Here is a 27,125-nt window from a genome sequence, read left to right as displayed (position 1 = left end):
AGTTCTTTATTTTGTTTTTCCGGCGCTCTCAGCAGTTCGTTTTCCCCCTACTCCAGAGCCATTAACCCCAGCCAGAGGACATCCTCCTGCTGATGGAACCATTCCAGCTGCCTTTGACACATAGTTTGCTGTACAACAACCACTATTTGCTGTTTTTGTAGCAAAATGGAGCGAAAATGCCTTCCTTCTTTGATTGTGTTGCCCTATTGTGACCTCATCTGATTGGAAGAAGCAAAGCAGGATTTTAAAAAGAAAATTTTCTTTGACATCAGTATTTATACAGAAAATGAAAATGTATGTAACAGCTTAAAGGCAGATGATGGTAAACTGCTGGATATCAAAACACTTGACTGGTTGAGTAAAGCAGATATTTTTGAAATGGTGATGGACAAAGAGTGTGGATATTTATTTAAGTAACTAACATAATTCCAAAAAAGTAAAAAAAAAAAAAAATCCAAGTTTGAAGACGTTTCACTTCCTATTCAGGATTCAAAATTCAAAATGTCAGAAATAGCTTTGAGTTCAAGGCTTTATGCAGTAGTACAACAGGAGTGCAATATGCTGGTGAAGATTCTCACTCTTCCAGGTCATAGTAAAGCCTTAAGCTCAATGCTTTTTCTGACATTTTGAATTAAAAAAGCCTCCTGGATGGGAAGTGAAACATCTTCAAACTTGGAAACAGGGTCCAGTAGATTGTTTTTTAACTTTTTTTGGAATGACTATGACCTGGATGACTGAGAACATTCACCAGCATGACTGACATAATCCAACTACAGTGCTGTGAAGAATGTCTTTTCTCCTTACAGACGTCCTCTTCTATTGCAATTCACAATTCCGAGTTCTGTAAAATGTAAAAATTAACATAATAGCTCTATATCACCTAATTTATTCTGTATGGACACCATAATATACTGGACGAACACAGATAATTGTTTTTTATCTTTATTAGATAAAAAACAATTAGTTTTTAGATAATAACAAAAGTCCAGGTGAACATAACGAAAGTCTAACCATTTACTAGATATATGGCAGCCTAAAACATCTCATGGGCTAAGAAAACTATTTGCTTTCTTGTAGTTTTTCACAGCCTCTTTTGAGAAAAAAGTTCCCAATCATCATATGAAACACAAAAAACATGATAGTTTAAAAAAAAAAAAGCTGCTTTCAAAAAATGATTTAATCCATTAAGAGGAAAAATCTGTTTAAACCAGGCAAGTAATTTGTAACCAAATCTTTGCCCATAAAGCATAATAATGTGTTCCCCTACCTTTTGCTGCAACCACTGCCATCAAATATTTTTGAGAACTGGCAAAGAGTCACATTATCACTGTGTGTGGAGCTTTGGCCCTGTCTTCTTTCAGAATGTTCTAACTCTAATACAGTATTTTGAAGGTTTAGGTAATGTCACAACAAGTTACAATTAAAAACGTTAAATATGTCAACCAAATTACTTGATTTTTTTTTCTTTTGTTGTATTTTTGAAAATATCCGTAAATAGCAGAATCGTGGTTGTTCAATTAGAGCAGGTCCTCTAGGTCCCAAAGAACCAAAGCAGCCCCAGATCATGGCACTTCCACCACCATGTTTTACTGTATGAATGATGCTCATCTTAAGTTAGTTTTCCATCACTGTCACTAAGCCTGCATAATATTAAATCCAAAATGATCACACTATTCTTAGGAACCATGACATGGAGATTTGTACGATGAGGTTTTGTCTTTGAAGCTCTTCCTCAGAGACTATTTTGCTCATTTAAAGGATGAATACTTCTCTTGCTATCTAGTGCTTTAAATATTTTTCAATTTTGACTATACAGATAAACTATTAATAGCACTTTTAGAGTATCTTTAGTTACGATTTTTGTTTTCTCTATCGTAATTTGGCTCTTTTTGTGGTTTATTTGAGTCCCAAGGCTTTAAAACTGAATTTCTTACCCTTTTCAGAGCAACTGATGGGGATTACTCTGTTTCTAATCTGTTTCTGACTTTTTATCAATCAGGGCAGGATATATTGATTTTTAAAGTCTAGCATACTTCATGTTAACAATTGAGATTGGGGCAATAACTAGGCCTGGCTGTACTGTAGCAAAGGAAATTAAACTAAATATGTGGTTAAACATAATTGACTTTAATTGTTGCTTTCCACTTTTTAGTGTAGAACCTTTAAAATTGCAAATAAATTCATACGTGATGTATCTTTCCACAAAAACACCCTGAATACAAATATTTTATATGTAAAATTAGTGACTGTTCTCTAAGTTGGCTTTGGATACATTTTAACGGAAGGATAATTTGATTGTTTTTGAGAGGTTTGTAATATCAGGAAGATGATATTTTATGGCCTATACAGCAGAGCTGGCTCTGTGGACTAAAGAGAGGAGAGAAGCGAATTACTTTGGCCACCTGCCAGACCTACACTTGTAATGTTGTTTTGCCTTTGATCAGCTTTTCCTTGGAGCACACACCATTTAATTTTCATTGAGAAACAGTCTGTTAAACTGATATTTATAGGCTCATAATGTTTAACAGAATTTAGCCGTACCTTGTTCTGGCGTTGTTTAGAATCTGTGGCACATCAAATGGGGTTTTTGAGTTTGAGGTTAGATTTTCACTGCTGGTCTTTGGGAAAAAAAAGCACTCAGCTCTTTTTTTTTCACTTTTCTTTGGAAATGGATCCCAACTGCTCTATTGACTTTTACCATTTCCTCTTCCTGTCTGAGAATGCGCCCCAGGGACCGGTGCTTTAGCATAGATGAACTCTGAGCTGATTGGAGGGGACATGCTCACTTTGCAGGGACTTGCTCAGATATAAGCTGTTTTTTTGTGCAATTTTTATAACAGGTAGAAGCTGACAAGAAAAACAGACAAAGCGTGTTTACTGGTGCAGCACCTTTCATCCATGCACAATTTAATATGATTTGCAGCACCATATTTTTTTTTATTTTTTATACATGCAGTAAAGCGGGTGCATCATAAGTTGCCAAACTTAAAAATTGAAAATGGGGCACATTAAATTTTTTTATCATCACTGCTGTATTTTATTTTTTTTAACCTGTTTTGGAAAAAACTAAAAAATAACTGCAAACAGAATATCTTTCCAGGAAAAATTGCGTGAATATTGTCTATTTCGGAGATCTGACAAGACACATATACGAGGATCTTAAACACATGACTACATCATTTATGGCCTATTAAGAATGTTTTTAAGTGATTCAAGCAGGTATTGACGGTGATCAAGCTAAACAATTGCACTTTAATTAAGTCCCAAATTACTATAAGAAAGCATAATGGACCCAGCATGTTAAAATATTTGTTGTTTGAAGAGCTCAGTGTAAAAGTTCTAGGCTCTCATTGTGTAGTTTCCCACGTTGTGTCTCAATTCACCTTCTATGTAAATGCTTTTGACAAAATAGATACATATCAATCACCTTCGAGTAAAAAATCTTGGATTAAGTCTTTCGCTCGCCTGCTAATTTTAAGGAGACTATCGCTTAAAATAGTTATTCCTGAGTGACAAGTTAAACATGCTGACTTACAGTAGCATTAGCCTTAGTTCACATGGTCGACCTTTCCTGACTTCTCTGTCATCCATCTCAAATTGTGCCGTGCTGCAATACACACTGAATGCATGTAGGATTTGTTCATACATCCAGACAGCCTCCTCTCTTATTTTGAAAAATAACAGATCTGCATTACTCTTCCTGTGTCTGACCTCCAGTTAGATTAATCTGGTCTTCAGAAATGTACATAACTTCCATCCATCATCCATGAAAAAGAGACTGGATCCCTTTCTCTGGCAGTGACAGATTAAATTTTGTTTCAAACATTGTTCTCTAGCTGAATTAAAACAATTTTGCTTGGGAAACAAGACCAAAATTCTTCAACTATAGTGTAAAAATCTTTTAAATCTTCTAAAAATTCATTGCCAAAGTTGCAGCTTAGCCTGGTTTTAGCAGTAATCACTCTTTCAAATACAGCTGGGTGTGAAAATGAGCTTTTTCTTTTACTAAATAAAAATACAATTTGAAAAGAGAATTTGGATTTACTGTAATTATTTTTACTTTATATTGAAACTCGTTTGATGATCTTAGACATTGAAGTTAAAGCAAAATAGATAACACTCACTGTACAGTAAAGCTATTTTTACCTCTGGATCTATTTTATTTCAGGATCATTCAGAAACTTTGATTTTGCGCTTAAAAAATACAATTTTAATGGATATTAAAACAAGGATCATATAAATCCTTGATTTAACTTAATCTTAGTTGTATAGCAGTGACTAAATCTGTGTAAAAACCATAGGATGCCTACATTTTAGTGCATCAGTTGTATGACTTCCAAAACTCTCATTATTTCTGGTGTTATTTCCCATTTCCTGTCTGTCACTTTTAGCCCCCCAACTGGCTGCAGCAGCAGGCCCCTTCCCTCACCCCATCCACCCACCCCCACTTTTAATCACACCAGGTTAATTAAAAGGCCATCGTGCCTTACTTCGACCCACCCCTCTGGCTTTATTACCCCCTCGTCATATACTTGCTCTGCTGCTTCAGCCACCCCTCACCGCACACACACACTTTCAATCACACAGAAATAGGAGATCATCTTGGCAATGGTGAAGAAGGCTAAAGGGACAAAACAGAGGAAATGAGAGACAGGAAGGAGTGTGTGTGTGTGTGTGTGTGTGTGTGTGTGTGTGTGTTTAAGTAGGGGCAGTCGAATAGGACTGAAACAAAGGTTTGCAGGTGGTTATGTGTGGAGGGGGAGTGCCCAAAGTTCAATGTCATTAATTGGTCAGCATTTGAATATTAAGTGAAGGAGTCTGTTAATTAACGGGATAATAAAAGTGCTGCTGGGTGGAAGGGGGGGGTGCAGGGAGGGCCGGGTGGGTTGAGGGCGGCAGAGAGGGGGAGAAAGGGAGGACAGGCTGTGAAAATGGAGGGCATATGGTTAGATAGTGAGGAGGAGGCAGAGAGAGCGAGCGAGGCTGGGCGCGAGGTGATAAGAGGGAGAGAGACGTCCGTGGGTAAAGGTCTGGCAGTGGTAATTTGCGGAGAGCCGCGTTAATTGTCATAACCTTTTAAATGGCAGAGTTTATCGGAGTCCTCTAAATGTCCTCGCGTATCGCCACGGCAACCCTGGGCCTGCTGCATTCTGATTGGCCAACACATATTAGCACTTAAACTTGATGAGTTTTTAAACCAAAAACGAAATGTGAAACAAAAATATACACGTCCATACATATATATATATATATATATATATATATATATATATATATATATATATATATATATATATATATATATATATATATGTATGCAATAACAACACTGCGTGTTGTAGTGTGTGCATGTGTGATATTGTTTCTCTACACAATGGTTTTATTTTAGCTTTCTTTTTACCTTAACATTGACTGACATTTGCTAATTGCTCAGCCAGGATTTTCCATAGTCTTTTTTTCCTTTTCTTTCTTTCTTTTTTTTTTTTTTTGATTTATGTTTGTTTTTAACTGCAGAGCTGCAATTCAAATGCAAATGAACAAGAACGTGAGAGGTGTTTTGGAACGGTTAGGACAATCATAATGGCTCAAAAAAATCTGCGTGTGTGTGTGTGTGGTGGGGGGTGATAGTGAAGCGGCACCCTAGGGGCCTCATTTAGCTGCCATTTGTTAGGAAATGCCGCTACATTTGTTCCTGGATGCAGACTTCACAGACTGAAAGAGAAACAGACAGTACCCCCAAAAAAATGTGTCACAGTCAAAGTCACGCCTGCAAAACTGCCGTCGTCTTTCAGTTCTCAGGCAAAAGTCCTGTGGGTGTAAAACCAGTTCTAATGGTGTGCCAAAGTGAGTTGAAGTGAACGGGCGGTAGGACTGGTCGTGACAGGGACTTACAAAGCCTGTGTGAAGTGAAAATGGGATTTTATGTGATTGCCTTGTGTAGAAGAATAAAAGCGAAACCTCGGCAATGTTAGCTCCATCTGACATCATCCCTGAGGGAAAGCCTGTACAAATGCAGAGGAGTATGTGAAGTCAATTTGTGCATATTAATTTCCCTCTGAGTTTGTGTATTTTTCCTTATAATAAAAAACTATTGTAGTGGTTAGTGGTTATGTGTGAGTGTGGATCTTGTGTCGGATCTCTGGACCTTTCTTGTCTCTTGGAGCTAAAGGTCAGGAGGATTGCTGAGATAGAATCAAATCTGAAGGACCAACCTCTAGAACAGGCTCTGCTACAAATGGAGCTATTAAGATAATGCAAAGAATATGTGCAAACTCACACACATCCTCATAGACACGAATCAGTGTTAAAAAAATATCAACACAGATAAAGGTGTTGTACACATCTTTCCTCCATCTAACGGTAAGCTTTTCCGGTTACATGAGGCGACAGTTGATCAGATTGTTTTAAAGACTGATTCACAATGTAATGTGTTTGCAAAAATCAGAATTTAAAAGTAGTATTAAAAACATTCATAAAGGGGTTAGAAATACAACATGTTAGAGCCAGGACCTTTTTTTGTAGTTGTTGAAAGAAGCTGAAATCAGTTTGCTCATTTCAGGCTGATTGGTGTGTGATTGTGTGAGTATCTGCACGTCTGAACCGAAGCAGGCTGTTGAATATGGATGTCCCCCCTCCCCACCCCTTCTTAATGGGAAAAAGCTGTTTTGTATTATGTTTTTTGTTCAGAAATGATTTTAGCACATTTCTCTTGTCAACAGCTTTGCCGATAAAAAGTTAAACAAGTATTTATATGCATTTATATGGTAATGACAGAGAATAAAGACCCATTAGGAAACTTTTTTCAAAGACTTTTATTTATATAATTCTGTAGTTGTTAATAGTTAACTTGGACATTAGAGGAATCCTGATTATTAGGTGAGGAAATCTTTGTTTTGTTGCAGTCAGCTTTTATATAAGTGACATATTTAATTAAATTCAATTCAGTTTATTTGTATATTTATTCACAACATGTCATCTCAAGACACTTTACAGAGACTATTCAGCCAGATCACACAGTCAGATTGGTTTCTATCTAAGAAAAACCAAATGTTTGATTACACAGCTGTACTTACTTAACAGTGAAGGGACATTCATTCATGCTGTTTTAGAAAGGTCAGCTCTGCACATCAAGAACCCATTTCATTGCCTTTGTTTATGTTTATTATGATAATTTTCTACTTGTAGCCCATGAAAAACAGCATACAGAATACTACATTAAACGATTGCAGACATGCACAATTTTAATTACAGAAATATATCTGATATCTGCTTAAAGGTTTGTTTTTTTATAAATATGGTTTTTATCTGACAACTGAGCCTCATAAGTTAAGATTTATTTACTTTAAGTATATATTAATATATCTCCTAAGGTACGGTTGCAGTCATTTCCTGGTGAAAAGTGAGGCTTGCTCTTAGTTTTAGGAGTCGTCTCACAAACTAACCAGCTTCCACGTGACCCCAGTATCTTCTTCAACATTTATGTTATGTCCCATACAAGGTTTTTTTGGTAAACTGCAAGGGGGACTTGCATAAATATAGTAAAATGCTCAAATTTGTCCTATCAGAAATGTTTCCTACTGCAGCATCTCAGCTACTTCTTTGTTTTTAATTAGCTTTCAGTTGATAATGATGCTCCGGTCTTGATATAGTATGTAGTGCAATGCTTTTTCCATTTTAAGATGATGGTTTGATTAGCGTGTTGTAAAATGTACCCTAATGTACCCCAAATCTACCCTAATCCTACTTTAAACTGCCCTTAACTAAGCTGTTGTGATGTATACATTTTCTTCCACACTGCTAATATACATCATGTTTTCTTTCCTTTGATAAAATTCCAGTAAGTCTGTGTCAAAATGTGAAGTTTGAATCATATGATTAGTTTGGAAAGGCACTGTATGTAAGATGTATGTGAGATTAAGTAGTGTGTGTGTGGGAACCTTTCTTAAAGAGATGCAATTAAACTTAATTTTTAATGAATATTAATAGCATTAGCATGGTATTTGGTGGAGATTTGCATCTGCCAAGGTGAAGGGAAAGAGAGATTACTAATTTGTTTGCTAATCATAAAAGGAGCAGTGGAGGCAGGAAGAGATGCGGAAAGAAAGGATTGATGCGGTGCTGACGAAGACATATAGAGAGAAAGTGAAAGATATTCCAAAGATTACAATTGTAAAATTCATTTAAGAAGAAAGGTGTAAAATGGAAATCCTTCAACCATCAGAGATTATTGTGCTGTCCTCACAACACGTGACCATGTGCAGCTAGACAGCCAGCGAACAACGTCAGAAAAGTTCTCCACACAAGGCTTGCTTTTCTTGCATTCTCCGAAGAACCTTTATTCATAAATCTGGTTTTGATTACTTTCTTGCATTTTGCATTTTGTAAAACAACGAATTAAACATGAACAGTCTCTGTAGCTTACTTGCTGAAACGAGATTTTCCAGAGAAAAATATGTCAAAGATATTTTCAAAGTGGGAGCACTCACTACCTAACATATTTAACTTGCAGCTCTGACAAAGGCAAAATGTCCCACTCTGGATTAATATTAAACCAAACCCTTTTTTTGCTGTTTTAACATGGATTTCCTTGAACTAATTTTAAACTAAGAACTTATTTATTATCTTATTTATGTAATGCATTTATTTATGAATTTGTTGCTTTCTTTTAACAAAGGCAGGTCAATTATAGAAAACTGTGTGACTTTGATCTGCAAGAATTAAAGATATTCTGAAATTAAGCAAAATGAGGAAGTATTGTGGCAATAGTGCAAAGTTTTGCATACTAAGCTTACCAAAGAAAAAGCGCTGAGACCAGAATGAGGTTGTGCACCAGAGATTCAAATTTAAAAGCTACAAAATTTAAAATTACACATATGCTGCAAAAAATGTTGTTTCTCTCAGTCACATCTAATACTTACTGTCAGAAGACAAAAGATGTATTCTCATGCCAGCCAAAAATTAGCTTAACATCAGGGAATTTTGGTTATTTTGGTTCCTTCCTGTTTGTCATGGGCTGATATCAACAACTGACTCGTTGTCACGCCAGTTTTTCTGCTCTTCTGTTCCAAGAAAACGAATTGAAACAAGCAGAGCATGTCGAGCGCCTCACCTGGCTCCCTCATCAGGAAGCGCGGATGGCAACAAGCCAAAGAACACTGAAAAAGGAAAATATGAAGCTGCTTGTTTGACATATAACTGTGTCCACATATGCTAACTTGCTGCAAGAAAATCTGAGCAATGCTCAAACAGTTAGCTTGAAAGATGGGTGATGATAAAAAGTATGTTTCAAAGGAGGTTTGCTGAAGTTTTTGAATCCAATAAAAACAACCATCTGTAAGGAAGAGCAACACATTTCTGCCTGCTGCCTGACTCGCTCACTTGTGCCTGATTTGAGTTGCTGGTGGAATATTGATTTACTTCTGCATAAAACCTCTCCGGCTCTATATATATTACACCACATTCAGCAGTCATCTATTCAATCAAATCTAATATTACACAGCCTTTCCACACAGCTGTCTAATAGCATTTAACTCACAGTTTGATTCCTGCATTCCCTCATGTACTTCAAACACTTTCCTTCAATATCCTTCATTCCCTTCCACTATGCCAAGATGAAGTCTTTTCAAAAGCACTGAGGATGAATGAGTGTCGCTGCGAATGTGTGTGCATGAAGACAGGATTAGCTGTGGCCTTAGGCTTTAGGTATGGAGTGGAGTGTATTTTAGAGGCTTCTAAATTAGCTAGGAAATGGGATTTTGAGACAATGGACATAAAAAAAAGGCTCAAATAAAAGAACACACTCGCTATACTCCTTCATTTGGTTTTGATGTTTTTTTTTTACTCTCACTTTTTCCAATTTAGTTTGAATCTTTTTTTTTTCCCCACTCAGGGATTCCCAATATCTGTTTCTTTTGCATCTAACATTTTAAAGTCTTCTCTCATCTCTTTTTGTATCCCCCATTTTCTCTGTTCATGATACATTTAACTGTTATGATGTAAGAACATGAGCGTAAACAGTAGTAAAAGGCTAACCTCACGTTGACCCACTTAAAACCCCCAGAGTACTGATACACACACACACACATACACAGCCCTACACACAAACACTAGAGACTCAGGCCTGTGTAAATATTGAACTTGACTCAGCAGCCTTTCTACTCTCAGTTCCCTCCGTGTGCGTTTTTGTCCATGGATCATCCACATGTGCTTCCACTCATCAGAAGGCCACCACACTTCTTCCTGTCCTCTCTACCTCCTGCCTTTATTTACCTGTGGAGGTGTGTTTGTGTCTACGCAGGCTTTCTGGTTCAAACACATCCAGCCATGTAATAAAAGCAATGATGTTGGGCATGCATCTATGATGTTTGTGTGCACACATAAATACAGCTTGCCTACTGGCTTGACACAGAGGCCAACATAGCTCCCTGTGTAAATCTAAAAAATAAACCATCCTCTATGTTGTGGTCCTGCTGTTTAGCAAGTCTCAGGCCCACCCACCTCTACCTGAATACCTACTGCTCTAACTGAGCCACATCTTCTAGCTACTAAATGGTTCACCCCTTGTTTTTGCTTTTATATATGCTTTTTTTCTGAAATAAAAAAGAAATCAAATAATTTCCTTTGTTTTTTTTTTACACTTTTTCCCACTATTCAGTTCTTTTTTAATTTTTCAGGAAAAAAAATCATTGAATGCACTTCTGCACAATGCGTAGCAACTGGCAAAAATCACAAAAAAACAAAGGCTGGTCAAAAAACAAGTAGAGCAACTAGCTTATCTGCTAGGAAAGGTAGAATAAACGCTGGAACGCTTAACACAAGTGACAAAGACGACCTGGCAAAGAAGGCTGCAGAGGGAGAGGTTGAAATAGGCGAGGCAATTGGCAACATGACCGAGGTGAGCAATGTCAGGAAGGCTGATTAAAGAGCAATCCCAGGAAGTGAAGTATTCTGAAATGAGAACAGAAATTAGTGCACCAAAATATAACAAGAAATTAAAGAAAAAATAACTAAGCCAGACACAAAATGACAAAAGAGAAAGACAGAAACTAATCATCAGAACTGCATGTAAACAATAGTTAAAAGTTATAAAATTAAGCCTAGATGATTTCAAATTGATCATTTTGCAGAAATGCCTCTTTATCACTTAACATGCAGACAGGAGGTGGCAAAGGCAAGACCCCTTTCAGAGAAACTTTCAGTACAACATAAATAAATCATACCCAATATCAATGGCAGCGACAACTAACAAGTAAAAAGACTTAGCCAAAGAGAGAAACAGTGAACCAGAGGTTCTTAGATCTGACATAGATAACTACAGTACAAAGGTCCACTTACTATAGGAAAAGAAAATAATTAAAAGAAGTAATGAGGATGATTGAGAATGGCTCATATAAGGATGGAGAAACTGTGCCAAATGCAAGAGAAAAAACCCCAAAACAAAGTTGATTATAGCAGTTATGTAATATTTTGTGTGATGATCAATGAAATTTAAAATTCAAAATATATATAATTCTTGTAATTAGTGTAATGTAACACAGATTTAAAATTTCATATTTCTCAAACAAAATTTCATAATTTCTAGTTTTAATTTTGCAGTTCAGTGAAATTAGTGAATAAGTGCATAATATATGCTTAAAACAGGATCCAGTGAGAGTTTCTTTGCTGTGGGATGATGTTTTAAAGATAAACGTATGAAATGTTTTGAATTATAGGAACTCACATACTTTTCCTTTCAATTTGGATACCAGCAACGGCTCATTGTAGAAGTACTTTACCTCATAAATTCAAATAATGACATGTAATGACAATGCAACAGTCTACAAAGTTAGTTTTCAGTGAACTATATTTTTTTTTTTTATAGTTTTCAGTACACAAGGCAAAGGCACATAAAACATTCTTGAAGCATTTGATTGCTTTTGATGTGTTGTTATAACTGAAATAATAGCAGCTAAGTTAAGATGAATGTTTTATGCTTGAGAGATACCCTTCAGTCAGACTACTTTACACTTTAAAAAAATAAAAATATAGCGGTGATATAAAGCCCTGAGCGTAAATAAAAGCACATGCACATAAGATTTGATTTCATGGACACTTTGACTTAATTACGAGTAATGATTGGGGGAATGCAATTTCTACTTATAAGTGGCTATTAATTAAGTTTGTAAAGGACTGTATAAGAAAATGGAATGAACTCCCCAAAGGTCCTACATCATTCATACAGATCCTGGAGCTAAAATGGTTTTACAGTTAATAATAGACCAGTTTTCACATGATACATCTCCTGCTGTAAGGATTATCTCCTGCTATAAAATGATATCACCTAGCTGACAGAAATATTGCCCACCTACTACAACGTAATCACTTCATGGATAAGAAATCAAACTGGAGGGGAGGAATGGATTTTGAGCTGTGTGTTTCACATAAACACATGGTTTTACGTGTGCGTGTTGAATCCATTTGTGTGTGCGAGCGGCTGTGTGTGATCTCTCGCTGTGACTCGCTGATCAGTTATCACTAATCCCTCCACTCAGAGCTCTTTAACAAGTTGCTATTGTGCTGCCGACACTTTACATGATGGAGGAACGACCTTCGTGGTGAATGAAAAGAAGAGGCAGAGGGAAGGAGGGAGAGATGCTGACGGAGGGAGCGAGAGAGGGCAGCACCTCCGACAATGGAGAGAAAATTGGTTTACACTAGATAGGCTTGTGATTACAGAGGGAAAGAAAATGACTTGGATTGAACAATGGGGCTGAGTGTGTGTCTTGATGTGGGTTTGTATGTGAATGTGCATGTTTGGAGGATTAGTGGGTGGTTAGGCTGGATTTGGTCAAAATGAATTGCTCGGCTGATGTATGTGTGTGTGTGTTTGGATGTTATTTCTGTGTATTTCTCCATACAGTGTGTCGTTTGTGTTGTGACTCCGTCTTACCAGGAACGCCAGAGTCTATTACAACCTTGTAAACCCACGAATCTCTAACAGTTTATTCTATCCCTTCATCACTTTTAACACAGCTTGGGAGCTCCAGTTTTATTAGCACCTTGTGGTGTTGACATGCTGTATTTATGAAGTCGCTGATGTCTGGTAGGAAAACAAAATCGTCAAACAACCCAAAAATGAGCTATCAGAGGAAAACACGAACATTTCATAGAATATCCGGCCTATTCCTGCATAATGTTCTCTTCTTTCCCATTTAAAGAAGTATTTTAGGAGAAATAGACCTGTGACAGGATATCTATGCTAAGGGAACAGAGTGGTCATGAATTATTAATTAAAAGCTTCAAGAGACTCTTGTCCTACAAAAGTGAAGTGGACCTGGAAAAAACGGTTCACTGTTACATTCATTATATGGGAGTAATCAGGGGGCTGAACAATTGTTGCAACAGTGATCTCACTAAAACGTATTTTTCTTTGAATTAGCTTTTCTTCTCTACAGAATAAATGTACAAATATTTTACAGATTATTTTAGAGCTGTAATCATATTTGCAAGGATGTGGAGTTATGCCAATTATCTGGAAAGATCCTCAGTCTGTGTAGACACTCAGCATGTTTTCTTTGCTTTATCCTGACTACAGATTTGAGCTGATATAGATTTTTGTAATGTAAAACTAAAAACACACAAGAACAGTCATGAGTTGCTCATATGAAGAGACTGAGATACTCCCAACCGTGTGTGTGAAAGCAGTCATTGAAAAAAAAAGCAGTTGTTGCACGGTTGCTGGTTTTAACCTTTCTTTAACACCATTAATTAAAGATCAGCACTTGTAACTGTTAAACCGTCTCGGTGGGCATTTAGTCAAGAAGCTCCTTACTGTACCTTATTTATAAATTTCAACATGTTCTATGATAGAGAGGTGGACCCCTTGAGGTGTGAAACTGACAATATTTTGCTCTTCATGAAGCCTTTCTGTATTTGCTGAAGGTCTTGCTCTCTGTCACTGTTTTGTAGCTTCATAACCACAGAGAATTTAGTCAGCATGCCGTAGAAACTAAATTTGAGTCTGTTTCCCGAGAAAGATTTGGCGCTCACTGGCCAATAATAACAACCAAAAATAAACCATTCTGCAAATTTCATTTCTCTTTCTCATTAGACATACTAGGGCTGGTCACGTAATTGCATTTGCAACTTTTTTGCAATTTCGCAAACCCAATGTTCAAATTGCAGACACTTAATTTTATTCACATTAGATTAAACAACATTAAAATGATAAATATCTCACTCCAGCCCTTTAGGTGGCGGTAATACACTTAAAGTGGTTTGCAGCTATCACCACAGATCTCTATTCATTCACTGGATTGCTGATCGCCCTTTGGTAGTACGGGGTGTAAGTGAAGCCACCGGCCGCCGTATTGGTACTCCCTAGTTACTGTAGGCTGGTCGTAATGGAAACAATATGTGAGCTACAGCATCAGACAAAGATGATGTTCTCATTTTCATGGAGACTTGAGACTTTTAAAATAAAAATAAATTCCTCAAGTTGACACACACTGGCTGTTTCACAGCATAAGTAGATTACTCTAACCTATACAGTATTAAAAAAAAATAGGCACATCAGATTGCATAGTCATTATGAAGTCAATGAAGTCTATAAATCATGTCATAAAGCACATTATACAAATCCATCAGAGTAAAATGAATTTGTTAATTTAGCATAACAATGCTGAAGTGCATAAAGTGCTAAATTTATAATGTATTATTGTTGTTATAACATGTTACATATAATTTCAAAATTTTACATCAAGACTGAATTATACGTATATGTCTGTTAATGCTATAGTATTTTCTTGTTTGCAAATTGTGTATAAATGATGGAATATACTTTTATACTCATTATTATACGCATTAGCCTTTAAAAACGTTTGAGTTGCTTTATTTTTCCCTCAACACAACATGCAATATATTACAGCACAACTTTTTCAAATGAGAAATACAATAAACACTACAAAAACAACAGTCATCCACTTAATAAAGAATTACTATATTGACATTTCACAGTGAATTACTTTTTCTTTACTCTGCTTTCTATTTTCTAATGTTAGACACAATGTCAATGGCCAACTCAGTCAATGTCTTCAAGTCCGAGATAGCCAGACTGTTACGCTACAAACTAACTGTAGGACACATTGGCGTTTATATGGCTTTCCTTTGTTAGTACATCCACTGACTCTAAATTATATTGCATACATTACATTACAAATTACAGCCAGCAAAATGCTTGTTTTTGCAGTCAAATGCTACACAAGTAGGCATTTTTATTACGCATCTCCATGGGAGCGGGGAGAACTAACATGCCGGACGGTGGCTTCACTTTTTTTCAGGCAATCAGCAATCCAGTGAATAAATAGAGATCAGTGACTATCACGCAGATCCGTGCTGGACAATAGAATAACTTTTTCACTTTTTCATTTCGCTGGACAATCATGTAAAAAAACTAAAACCCTGGCATGAAACGTCTCAGTGCTTGTGGTTAGTGCAAAGAAAAATCGCAGTGAAATCGCAATAGTAATATTGGTTGAAAAGACTTTTCGTTTTTGATTTGTATTATTTTTTTCTATCTTGTTAGGAGGCTCAGCAAGAAAGCTACAACATTAGAGGACCTGTTCAAGGGAACTCTGGAAAGACCAACAATGAGGACGGAGTTCCTCAGGACCGCCCTTCCAGTCTGCCGGTGAGTTTTCTGCCATGCGCAACCTAAAATGTACAAAAAAAACTTTCAAATGATACAAATACGTTTTGAATTATAAAAATAGAAAAAGAACATATTTTTTCCCTTACACAATATGTAATATATTTCTATCTGACTCTGCAATGTTTTGTTGGCTTTAAGCTCTTTCATTTAATCAGAATCCTCTGCTCACCCTCTGACCCGCTTCTTTGTCTGACATCTCTAAGGATTTGACTGCTCATTTCAGGGTTCTACGTCTGTGTTTTGACTGGTGTTCATGCCAAAGGCAGAAAGGCCACTTTTACAACACCATACATCCACTCTAATGCAGACGCACACACCCACATGCACAGACAAGCATATGCACCAGCCGAAGACATTCCTTCTGAGCACACTTGAACCCACATGCGCCAACCTCTCAGTGTTTGGCTGAGTTTTTAAAAAATCCTGGAGCAGCTTGACTGGAGGAGTAATTGTGTGACCAGCTTGATCTGTATGAGGGTTTTCTCTGGCTTTTTTTGGCTTCACTAATTGCTTTTTTACGCCATAATTTGTCTCCCAACAAATAGACATTTCCAAATGGTCGCAAATATTGGCACTGCTTGAGGTGCGTGCAGTTTAATTTACCAGACACTTCGGAGAAGCCCCAGGAGTAAGAATAAACTGCAAGAAAAAAACGAAATTAAGTGTGCGAACTCCAATTAGGCTGTGAAATTCCCCTCATACTGGTTCTTCTAAAGTCTGTGCACGCCGGTCATCTCACCATACATTGATGGTTGACTTTTCTTTGTTTCTAATCAGTGTCGACTTATCTGTCATTTGTCAAGGGATTCCACAGTAGCAGTAAGACACACTTGCTTCTTTTTTTTTCTTTCTGACGTGCTAATAGTGTATCATCTGGCTTCATCTTGGTTTTTCTCCTTTTTTCTTTCATTCTATATCTCCCACACTCTTTACCCTCTCTCCCACCCCACGTCTCCCCCTCCAAAGCAACGCCATGAAAGCTCTTTCGCCTTCTCATGCTATAATGAGAAATGGCCTTGATATATCAATGTGTGAATCCGGAGCGAGAGAGAACAAGAACGAGGCGAGGAGCCACTGCAGTCGCGACGGCCGATCTATTTGAACCGGTGCCACTATCACCCCGTTATTCCCTCACCGCTTTAATCCTGGCATTCTAGCCCTTTGGGTTCTCTGTGTGTTTTCACGTCTCATCCCGAAGCGTGTGGCTCGCAAAGATCCTAATCGGCAGCAAGTTTTGATGAGAGACACACAGAGATGTGGGGGGGTGGGTGTTAGGATAGATAGACGGGGATGGAGAGCAGGAGGGAGAAATTGCTCGGCATTTTGTGAGGCTCTTCTAGCAAGCTGTCACAGAGGAGATGTAACCTTTTTTTCTCCCTCTCTCTCTCTCCCTTTCTCACTGTTTCGTCGGCGTTTGATGTCAGATCTAAAGCTGCTGTCATCCTTTCTCCCCTCCTCCCTCTCTCTCTCCCTCTGCCAGGAGCAAGGGAGAGCGGGTCGGCGAAGTGTCATGTTTTGGTTTTTGGATGAGTCTGCTCTGTGATCAGGCGGGAATTTTTGAAGATCGACCAAAGAGTCAATCATGTCTCTCATGCCTTTCAAAACATAATGTTTACATTACTGTGTAATTATGATTTGGCATAATTCTGATTTAAAATAAGTTAATTTAGTATACTGATCACATTAAAGAGCATATATCATCATAGGAATATCATAGCTATTTTACCCTTTTGATTAGGCCCCTCAAAGAAGGCTGTTGAGCAATGATGTTACAGTTGGAATAGTGAACTAGCGAATCGAGGTGTAAATGCTATGCCCATCTAAGACAAAAGCACCAAATAAGGTGCTTATTTGGTTTGGATCTGAGTACATAAAATCAATAAATGGATTTATTCAGGAAAACAAGGATGTTGGTAAAGATGCTGTCTGACTGCAGCATGCAGACCTAACTCACGATGAGTTAACAGCGCGTGGTAAACTCAGTCTGTCTATAATTCATCACCATGGTGATGACCCGTATATGACAAACTGATTCAGAGAGGTGTTGTGCAGAGGAGTAGGTTTGGGTCTGGCTATGAATTGCTTAAGTTAATCAGTATCAAAATCAGCGTTTAAAACCAGGAAGGGTTACCAAGTCAGAGGACCACATGATAGCCAGAACAATTTCTATGTTAATAGCTTTTATTCTTCCTTTTTTATAACTTGTGTTTTAAACTTTGTGTTATTACTAAATATGGGATTTGTGCACTGGTTTTCTTAAACAGCTAACCCTACATTGATTAACAAAATAAACTCAAACATCCTTTCAAACAACAGGCCTTTAATAGCAAAGTACTTTAAGTTCCAATTCAGATGTTTTAAGGGTCACTAGGTTGGTGACATTCACTAAACTAATTTGTTGATGTAATTAGGGATGTCTTTTCTAAGAGAATCTATCATGCAAATTTTTTTTTGGAGCTCATGCAGTCAAGTTTAGGCAGTTTTTCTTATTTTTGTCCATGTTTACAGGCAACAGACGCACAAATAGCAGATTTTGCTTCACTTTTGACCCAATTTTTCTTAGTAAATTTTACCAGTCTGATGACATCAACACATTTCTGCTCATGTCTTGGCGAGCTCAAATGGGAAAAAAAGAGTGATTAACACTAATTTATGATAATTTGGTAAAACTCTTTCTTCCCTAGATCTAATTTAACATTGTTAAATGTTGTGCATTCTGGAATTCATTGTTTTTATTGGGCTATTTGGTTCCTTGTTTATAGTTTGGTCCTGGCTTTTTACGGGGCGGTATCAGAATATTTCATGTTTTCTCACCATGTCTTATTTTTTTCATAAAAGCATTGATGAATGAGGTCACAGGCTGTTACTGTTGGTGGTTAGTTTACACACAGCAAGACATTGTTTGGTCCTTAAAGTCAATTGAAGCTAATGTTACACATCAAGCACCATGTGGACTTTGATATTATCCGCAACATTTGGCTTGAACTCAATGGAAAAAATGTAAATCTGCAGACTTTTCCCCTGTATGTAAATAAACATACAGGAGAAATGTCTAGATAGCAGTAAAACCATGACGACAGAAGTTATTTTGAGTTATAAACAAAATTCCAGTTCAGAGAAAATACTTTTCCTTTTTTTACAGTAACCTATAGCCACTATGAAAGTTTCCCCAATGGCTCCGTCTTCAAGCTATTTGTTCTAGCTATGGCTTCAACTTCGGTCAGTCCGCATGTCTCCCATTTAGGTTGCAGTCTCCCATAAATCAAACACCATAATTGGTGAATAATTGCTTGGACAAAAGTGCTGTTGATATTGATTTTGAGGGTGAAAATAAAGACCCAGCACTTCCCTGTGTTTTCTTTTTTATTTTGTGCTCATTATATAGTTTTTCAGTGTTGCAGTAGGCAGTAACACATAACTTCAATGCATTGTTTACAGTCATAGAGAATAAAAGTTTTTGAAATGGTGTGATTGCATCCTCATTTTATAAAATATTTCCAGTTTTAGAGGGCATGAATCAAAAGAAACTTTTAGCATCAGAAAAGTTTGATAGAACTTTTCTACTCTGAAAATAATGTATATGCCAATATTGTTTTTAAGATTTATTCTTTCAATATTATTTGGTAGACTTAGACTTAGAGAAACTTTATTCTCATTGTGTATACACAGAGTATAAACATAACAAAAATTTAGGTGCATATAGCTTTTCAACAGTAAATGAGCAACTTAGCAATGAAATGAACATTTCCATGTATAAAGTGCAGCATTGATCAGTGTAGATAAACAGGAAAACCAGTTCAAAAACATGGTTCAAAAGGCATTAATATGGAAGGTGCAGAGCAGTGCAAAATAAATAAATAAATATGGAGCAAAATGCAGTAGAACTCTGAGTTGAGTTTTATTTCAACTATGGTATTAGGTTTGCAAATACCAACTAAAATGTACACACGATGCCCATGTTAGATAACTGGTCTGCTTGTTAAATAACTGACTTTATGTATTTGTTTTCTATGTAAGCTGCTTTATATGGGAGGAAATCTATTAAATCTGTTATTTGGAAATGCGTTTTCCGGTTTAAAATAGATTATTCTGCCGTCAGCTTGAACGTAGAAATATAGAGCTACCCCGACTTGGTTTTGCTGATATAGATTGTATTTGATTGGCCCACGTGGGTCACATATGAAGCCCATATTAGCTCTATATTCAGCTTCATGCCTATAAACATGATTGATTCTGATGATGTCTCTGGTCTTTCTGAATGGGTTCATTTACACCAGCAGAGGTGTGTAATTAGGTGGGTGTCCAAAAAAAGCCTGACTTTAAATAGAGAAATGTTTAAAACTTTGCTATTAAATCTCATGTATTCCCTTGCTCTACTGGTAACCCGTTGCCAGCACTTTTGCTTTGATTTTATATGGAAATCATTACAAATTTGATTTTGTTTCCCCAGTCAAAGGTCATAACTTTAGTAAGAGTCTTATTTGATTGCTTTTCTTTTCATGCCATTCATCAGAAATCACTACTTAAATTGCACAGGGACTTGCTGGAATCATGCTTTTCTCGGCTGAGTGGTGCCATTCTCGAAATTGCTCTGATTCCCCAGGATGTGTGCAATTGTGGGTCAATAACGGTAACATGTTGGTTTGCTGGCATTATGTCGGTGCAAGAGCTTGTGATTGGCACCGGGTGCCCCGTCGTCTACTGCCTTGTTATTTCCAGCTGTGTTTGGGACTGATTATTTGTATGTGGGTGAAAGATCCAAGCTCCTTTTCTCTGCACATTCCTTTTATACATTGACTTAAATAGACAGTGAGGTTCTACTGATAGGTTATTAGCATGTAATATTTTACCTCAAGCTGGATTCATTTATCGACCAGTTGCAACTTTGAAAAAAAAAAAACAACTCAAAATTAGATAGTGGTAATATAATGTACATTTACTACCTAATGTTCTCAACCATGTCTTGTTGTTAGTTATTATATTATGCTACTGTCTCCATGATTATTAATTTAAGTACAACAATAGGCAGGTTAAGGACCAATAAAACTTCCAAAAAAATTTTCTTCCCCATTTTTGTAAACAAAAATAAAGGTGTAATGTTATTTAATTTTTTTTTAATAAACAGTTACAAAATATGTAAGATCGAATATCTAACTTAATGCACTTTCATTTATTTACAACCTACAAAATGAAGTCAATACATTTGGTGGGAAAATAACATAAAAAAAATGCTTAATGTTCAGTGTGAAATTATTGCTTACTTATCCAAAGTTTCAAAACGATTAAGGCGAATTTAAAGCATTTAAGGTTTTTTCAAAGCTGTGCAGCTCTCAGTTTAACTTGGTCTTGATTAATATAATCCTAAACTATCCCTTTAAGATTCTGGGCTGAACTGCTTCTTCCTCTGCTTCAGCGAGGTGATGACACAGGGTTTCAGAACCCCCCACCTCTACCCCAGTGCTCCGTCTCACTCCTGTTCCAGTCACTGTATGTTCCCAGCTCTCCTGCGCTCCCCTGACAGCCTGCCAAGCTGCTGCACAGCCTCCCATCCTCTGGGACATGGGAGAGGATGGCCAGCCATGTGGAAAGACAGAGTGAGAGCTGGGGGTGGGAGAGCGAGGTGAGGAAGCAGGGAGCGGAGGCGAGGGGGGGGGGGGGGGGGGCGTGAAGCGTTGAAGTGAAACGTGGTTATCTTTGTCACTTGTTCAGGGTGAGAGATGCTGAATTCAGACTGTGGGGTTTCAGCAGTGCACATGCACACATGCACACGCAAACAGTGACAAGACTTTCTTGTATGTCTTTCAGAGCCTCTTTGCCCCTCCTTGACTTATTTTCCATCAGACAAAAGGAATAAATTCAGAAACATAATCTGTGCCTCTTCTTTCACACCTCTCCACCTTCGACTCCTCTGTTTTTCCTGAGTGTGAGGTCATAAAAGATTGACAGGGCACAGCTGGAGAGGCCTGCTGCCCTCCCCTGTCTTTCACTACTACCACACACTCACACAGAGCCATCTTAGTGGCCATTCAGCCTGCACTTTGATGCACATTCTGTCCTCTGTGAGCGCTTTCACACATTGTGTGTGTTTGTGTGCTCTGTCAGAGCATGTCAGTCAGCCTGCCTATACAGTATGTGCTTGCCCTTGCCTCTTCCCACTGCTGAGTTTTATTTTAGAGTCCCCAGGCTGGCAGACATGGCCAGCAGGCAGCGCAGAATAATGTCATCCAACACGGTTAGATTCAGCCACATTAGAGCTTGCAGAAAAGCTAAGAAATGTAAAAAAAAAATGCAAATATTTTGTGTTTACTTATGTTTGCATGCAAGTATGTCCGCCTATTATATAGATATATATAAACAGCTGTAATTGCATGTTATGAAAGAGAAGCTAACTCAAAGATGGGTCTTTTCTCAATGCCTATTCTTAGAACTGAGAGCATACACTAAAGAAGACAACATGTTCCTGCTCCTGCTGCCATAGCAGCTCTGAGAATACAGTAGGACCGGTGAACTGCAGCCAGTAGACCATATATTGAATACTAATATATGAATTACCGTCACTTTATAATGGTAGAAGTAACTGATAGAAACCAAGAGAGAAGACAACCTCCCTTCAGACAATTTCAGCTTTTTTTAAAATTTATCATATTTCTTGAATTGTTTTATGTTTTTCAACTAAAAATGGATCACTTTGAGATTCTCTAAGTGCAAAATAAATGTAAAAGCATAAAATGTGTAATATGGTTTAAAAAATTTGGGTTTAAAACAGAAAATACTGTTCTAAACCATTTAGTAGCTATGGTGTTAGTTGTAGGTAATGCTCTTTAATTTTCTCATTAGTGTTAATGTTCATTATGAATGGTTAACTACCTTAACCTGAACAATAATACTGTTTGATAATTATGCTTCTTTAAAGCACAGCTTTAAAAAGGTAGACTCTATTAAACATGCAATGATTCATTTGAGATAAATTGCTAAAATCTCTCCAGCCCTGAAGACCGTCTCCTGACTTCAAATTGATTCACTTCTATTAAGTATACCAAAAAAATAAAACTATTTAGAGAAAAAAAGGATGAAAACCAATTGTTCAGATTTCAAAATATATAGGATCTGTATGTAGATAAATGGAAGACGTTTTCACAGTAAAGTACGACTGCTCACATCTGTGTTCTCACCTCCTCCCTGGTTCACCGCAGACTCACATTTCATGACACAGCAAATCAGAGGTCTGTGTCTTCATGTATAATGCAGACGGGTTATTTTACAGCTTGTGTGTCAGGTCTGTTTTCATGTGCTTCTTATGAATCATTTACCGCCTGCATAAAGTTTCATGTAGTGTGTTGTTTTTCTAGGCAGCTGAAAGATGTTTATATTTTTTTGCCAAGGCTCAATATGTCTTTCCCTAGGGCCCAAACACACAGAGGAACAGGTAGTGGGATCGATTTGTAGGGAGAAAATATTTCATCTTTAAATGACACCACACTGAGTTTTAAGGCTTTCTTGGAAAATGTGTATTTTACTGGTTAGAATAAGAAAGGAAAAAGTGTAGAATATTTTATTCCCATGATCCAAACTCATTTCTTCCTTCCTTAGTTAATTTAAAGATCTTGTACAACTATAAATACTAGGTTAAGGTTAATAGAATACTCATAGTGTTTAATGCAGACAATAGTATGTGACTCCTGTAAAAAGGAAATTATATAATTAAAGAATCAAATATATGCAGAAGATGCTTAGAAGTGCTTAAATTCAATGTATAACATGGAAGCATAAATAACCTAATTTTATTTCAGTGTTACATTCTGTTGAAAGTAACGGATTATAATTTAAAATGTCTCCGGACCTTTCTTTATTCGGATCCTGCTGATTTTTAATTGGTTACCCCTGGTTTAGGGTATCTGTCTGTGTTAATAAAAAAAAAATGAATACATGTATGTTAGTTTGCTCCTTTTCTATAAAGATGGAATGTGTATAATTTATTTGGCTATAAAGTGGCATATGAAATAATTAAATAAAAGATGTTTTTTTTCCATTTACAGTAATAACCATTTGAGCTGCCAATATGTCCTTTAACAGGACGCTGACTCCCTACCTGCACTCTTCAGCAGCTGACACTCTACCCTCATCCCCTGCTGAAGAGAAAGATTTTTTTTTATTTTAATAGGAATATTTTTTTCTTTCGCCTGCAGGAGTTTTAGTTGGCAAAATGCGATGGCTACATGCTGTTCTACCCGCCAGGAACTACGCTGACCAATGTTGGTTGTTAAAGCAAACTGGTAACACAAGGCTGAGCAGCAGAGGTTACAAAGATGTGGGAGGGAGGGAGAAACTGTTCAGCTGCAGAGCTCACCATAGTAATATTCAACCACCCTTGACAGACTGAAGCCCAACACAGCAAAACTAAAGTGCAAACTGTAAACCCATGTGCTTCTTTAAGTAGTGTTTTTACACACCTCCTCATTCTCACACAGGCGCGCAGTCCAGTTATATCAGGGAATGATTTCAGAGCAAGTAGAAAATGGAGAAGAATGAACTTGGTTAAGAAAACAGCGAAGTGGCTCCACCGACGCCTCTCCACCGAGCTCTCCTACGTAGCAGGAGGCACATTAAGGGAGATAAGGAGGGAGGATGAGGAAGGCAAGACAGACCCTACAAGGACAGAAATGTTCCCTCTTTTTGGCCATCAGCTCCCATTCTGAAGCTCTTGTGTTTTCTCAGAAGCCTATTTGGAAGACTGGTTCAAATTAAGGACAAAAGATAGAAGCAGCTGTAGCTCCTTGGTGTTGGATCCCATCAAGACAAATAAACAGAATTACAGTGATGGGCCATATGAGCAGGGCTTTGTGTAGTTTTTGTAAATGAAAATGACTGGCAGTCCTATGCCGTCTGGAATTGCATTTAAGTGTTATATAAGTCTGTGTAAGTATGGAAAATGAAAATAATGGTTAGGAAAAAACCTCCACGTTCAAAATAAGTGATTGTTACTCAGTTTTTGTTTGATAGCCTTGTTTAGAAAATATGAGATTCTTTCACTGGAAATCAGTTCTTTCTCCGTCAGAAGAACTTTAAATTCCATTAAAATTCCTAAAACATGTTTATGTCTGTGTGTGTAAATCCAAGCACTGTTTTTGAAATAAAAGAAAATACTTCTTTTAATTTGGATATTTCAGTTTTCCATTCAGTGTATTCAGCAAGACAATAGTGTTAAGTCGCTATTATAGATTAAAGATAAGAGCCAAAAATAAAAAAAAATGTTTTGTTTCTTTTCTCATCATTAATTTCTGTATTGTGTCTTGAATTAAAAGTCATCCTTATTTCCTGGTTTGTTGTGTAGAGCTGAATCCCAGCTGAGAGGCGATGGAGCATTAGAGTCAGCTCAGGAATAGGATGGAGGGGACGGTCGGCCTTCACTATGTCTCCCTCTGTCTGATTGGAGGCTGAAATTACATCTGACTTTGAAGTTAAGAGGGGCAGCATCACTGCTGTTGCTATGGTGACGGGATGTATATATGTGTGTGCGTGGAAACTCTTTGGGAGGTTTATTATGCATGATCCACACTGTGACTAGTCCTGATGGCGTTACAGCGGCGTCTTTAATCTACCCTCATAAGATACGTGCACTTTAAACATCCCAGTGCATCCACAGCCCTGACTGTGAGCTTGTACCAATAGAAAAGCACACACAAAACTCGTTTCACAGCTGGACTCAAGATTCATGTTGGAACTTTAAAAGATTTAGATAAATCTTTTATTCCTCTTATCTTTAAAAAGGTTTAGTTAGCTTTACATCATGCTTGCAGGCAAATGCAAGCACAAACACAAAAAACACTCAGGCGCAGGCATGATCATGCAGAGTTGTTTAGATTGCAGATAGCAGCGTTTGTGTTGTTTAAGCTGCTAATAATCCACTGAATTCAAATTTTCTTTTAAGTTCTTTTTAAAACCATGAAGATGGGTGGATGGAAAGATAGATGTAGCAGAGAGGGATAAAAAGTGTGAGTATAATGTTCCATTAATGCAGAGGCAGGCTCTTGCTGAGGGCCTAGCACCAATCTGCATCTCCCACAGCCAGGCTGCTATACATTTTTCATGAACACTGAGCGAGAATTAGCGACGGATTGCTGCTGCAAATTGCTTCTCCTTGGTTGGGGGGTTTAGAGAGAAGGAAGGAAAAAAGGTACAGAGAGAAGGGCAATAAGAAAGGCTGACACGATGCAGAGGTGGAAGACGGTCTTAGAGATAATTGTAAGAGATGTGGAGAATAAATGAGAGAGAAGTGGAGAGAGTGTATTGTAATCTTTCAGAGGCATCTTACCCTAATATGATATCAGTTTATGTAAATTCAGCACGATGTTTGAATACCCAACAACTGCACTTAGTAAGCCGATTTCCCCCGCCAGAACAATGCGCTTATGATAACATCATATTTTTGTTAGTCTCTCCAGCCCACTGTTGCTTCCTCTTGACCAGAGCAACTTTTAGTTTTGACCCCAATCACAGTCTGTACCTTTCACTCCCACGTGGCCCTCTTTTATTTCGAACTGATCGGCCTTTACAGATTGAATTTTGGAGTAGGAAGACATGAAGGTCTCTTTAGAGGTAGAGTATAACCTGAAAAACAATCACTTCCACATTAATAAAGAACCACGTAAAAATGTATCAGTAATGTCAACATCTGACAGGCCACTCAAGGAAGCCATCGACTTAGAAGCCTAGAGAACCATAGTAACTTTGGAGGAACTGCAGCCATCCATGACTCAGGAGGGAAAGGATACTATTTACCCTTATGTACAGTAGCAGTCATTCAAAATGGCCCTTCCCAGTCAAACAGCAGCCGAATGGCAGCCAACGTCCCTCCGACTTCCAGCCACTGGAGTGACCCCCTCTTGCATATTTTTTTACTCTGACTCCACCCTTTCACTGAATATACAGGGTCTAACCAGGAGATGAAGCTTCTCTTTAGATCTTAGTGACCATAAATCATGACAGAAAGAGTATTTTAGTATAAATATTGATATTTAAAAAAGGAAGTGAAGGGGTACCAGCCAAGGACCCATCAAGGAAAGTGGGGAAATTTTTAATGGCTACTACTGTAATAGTGCAAGAAGAAAGCCATTGTTTAAAATCACCCATAAGAAGTCCAGATTCCATGTAGGAAATAAAGCAAATATGCAGCAATCTTAGAAGAATCTGCAGTCTGATGGTTGTGGGGATCATTCACAGCTGGTCAAAGTTAAAGGGGAAATCAAAATCTGTTGATATAGTGAAATAGTGAATTGAAAAAGGGACTCTCCAACTTTTCTGATTTTTAATACCATGAAACCAATATCAGTTTGAGACTTTTTTAACCTTGGTTTTCTCCCCTAGTAGAAATATGAATTTAGTATCGCTGTTAAATTTAGCATAAATGAAGTTGTTGTTTTGTTTGTTTGTTTGTTTG

The 27,125-nt window shown here is 37.4% G+C and overlaps 1 protein-coding gene across 1 annotated transcript in view; it reads left to right on the top strand.

Moving 5' to 3' along the window:
• Positions 1-21,514, top strand: part of LOC107098665 (AT-rich interactive domain-containing protein 1A-like) — an 87,739-nt gene extending 66,225 nt beyond the window's left edge. Inside the window, exons 4-6 of the mRNA XM_015396447.1 lie at positions 15,563-15,667; positions 21,210-21,308; positions 21,494-21,514. Of these exons, the coding sequence (XP_015251933.1) occupies positions 15,563-15,667; positions 21,210-21,308; positions 21,494-21,514 (225 nt within the window). The remainder of the gene's footprint in view (positions 1-15,562; positions 15,668-21,209; positions 21,309-21,493) is intronic.
• Positions 21,515-27,125: the final 5,611 nt, after the last annotated feature.

Source organism: Cyprinodon variegatus, unplaced genomic scaffold (assembly GCF_000732505.1).
Source record: "Cyprinodon variegatus isolate N-32 unplaced genomic scaffold, C_variegatus-1.0 Scaffold27, whole genome shotgun sequence".
Classification (NCBI taxonomy): Eukaryota; Metazoa; Chordata; class Actinopteri; order Cyprinodontiformes; family Cyprinodontidae; genus Cyprinodon; species Cyprinodon variegatus.
The sequence above is the reverse complement of the archived record's forward strand: the minus strand, read 5'-3'. Positions and strand labels throughout refer to the sequence as shown.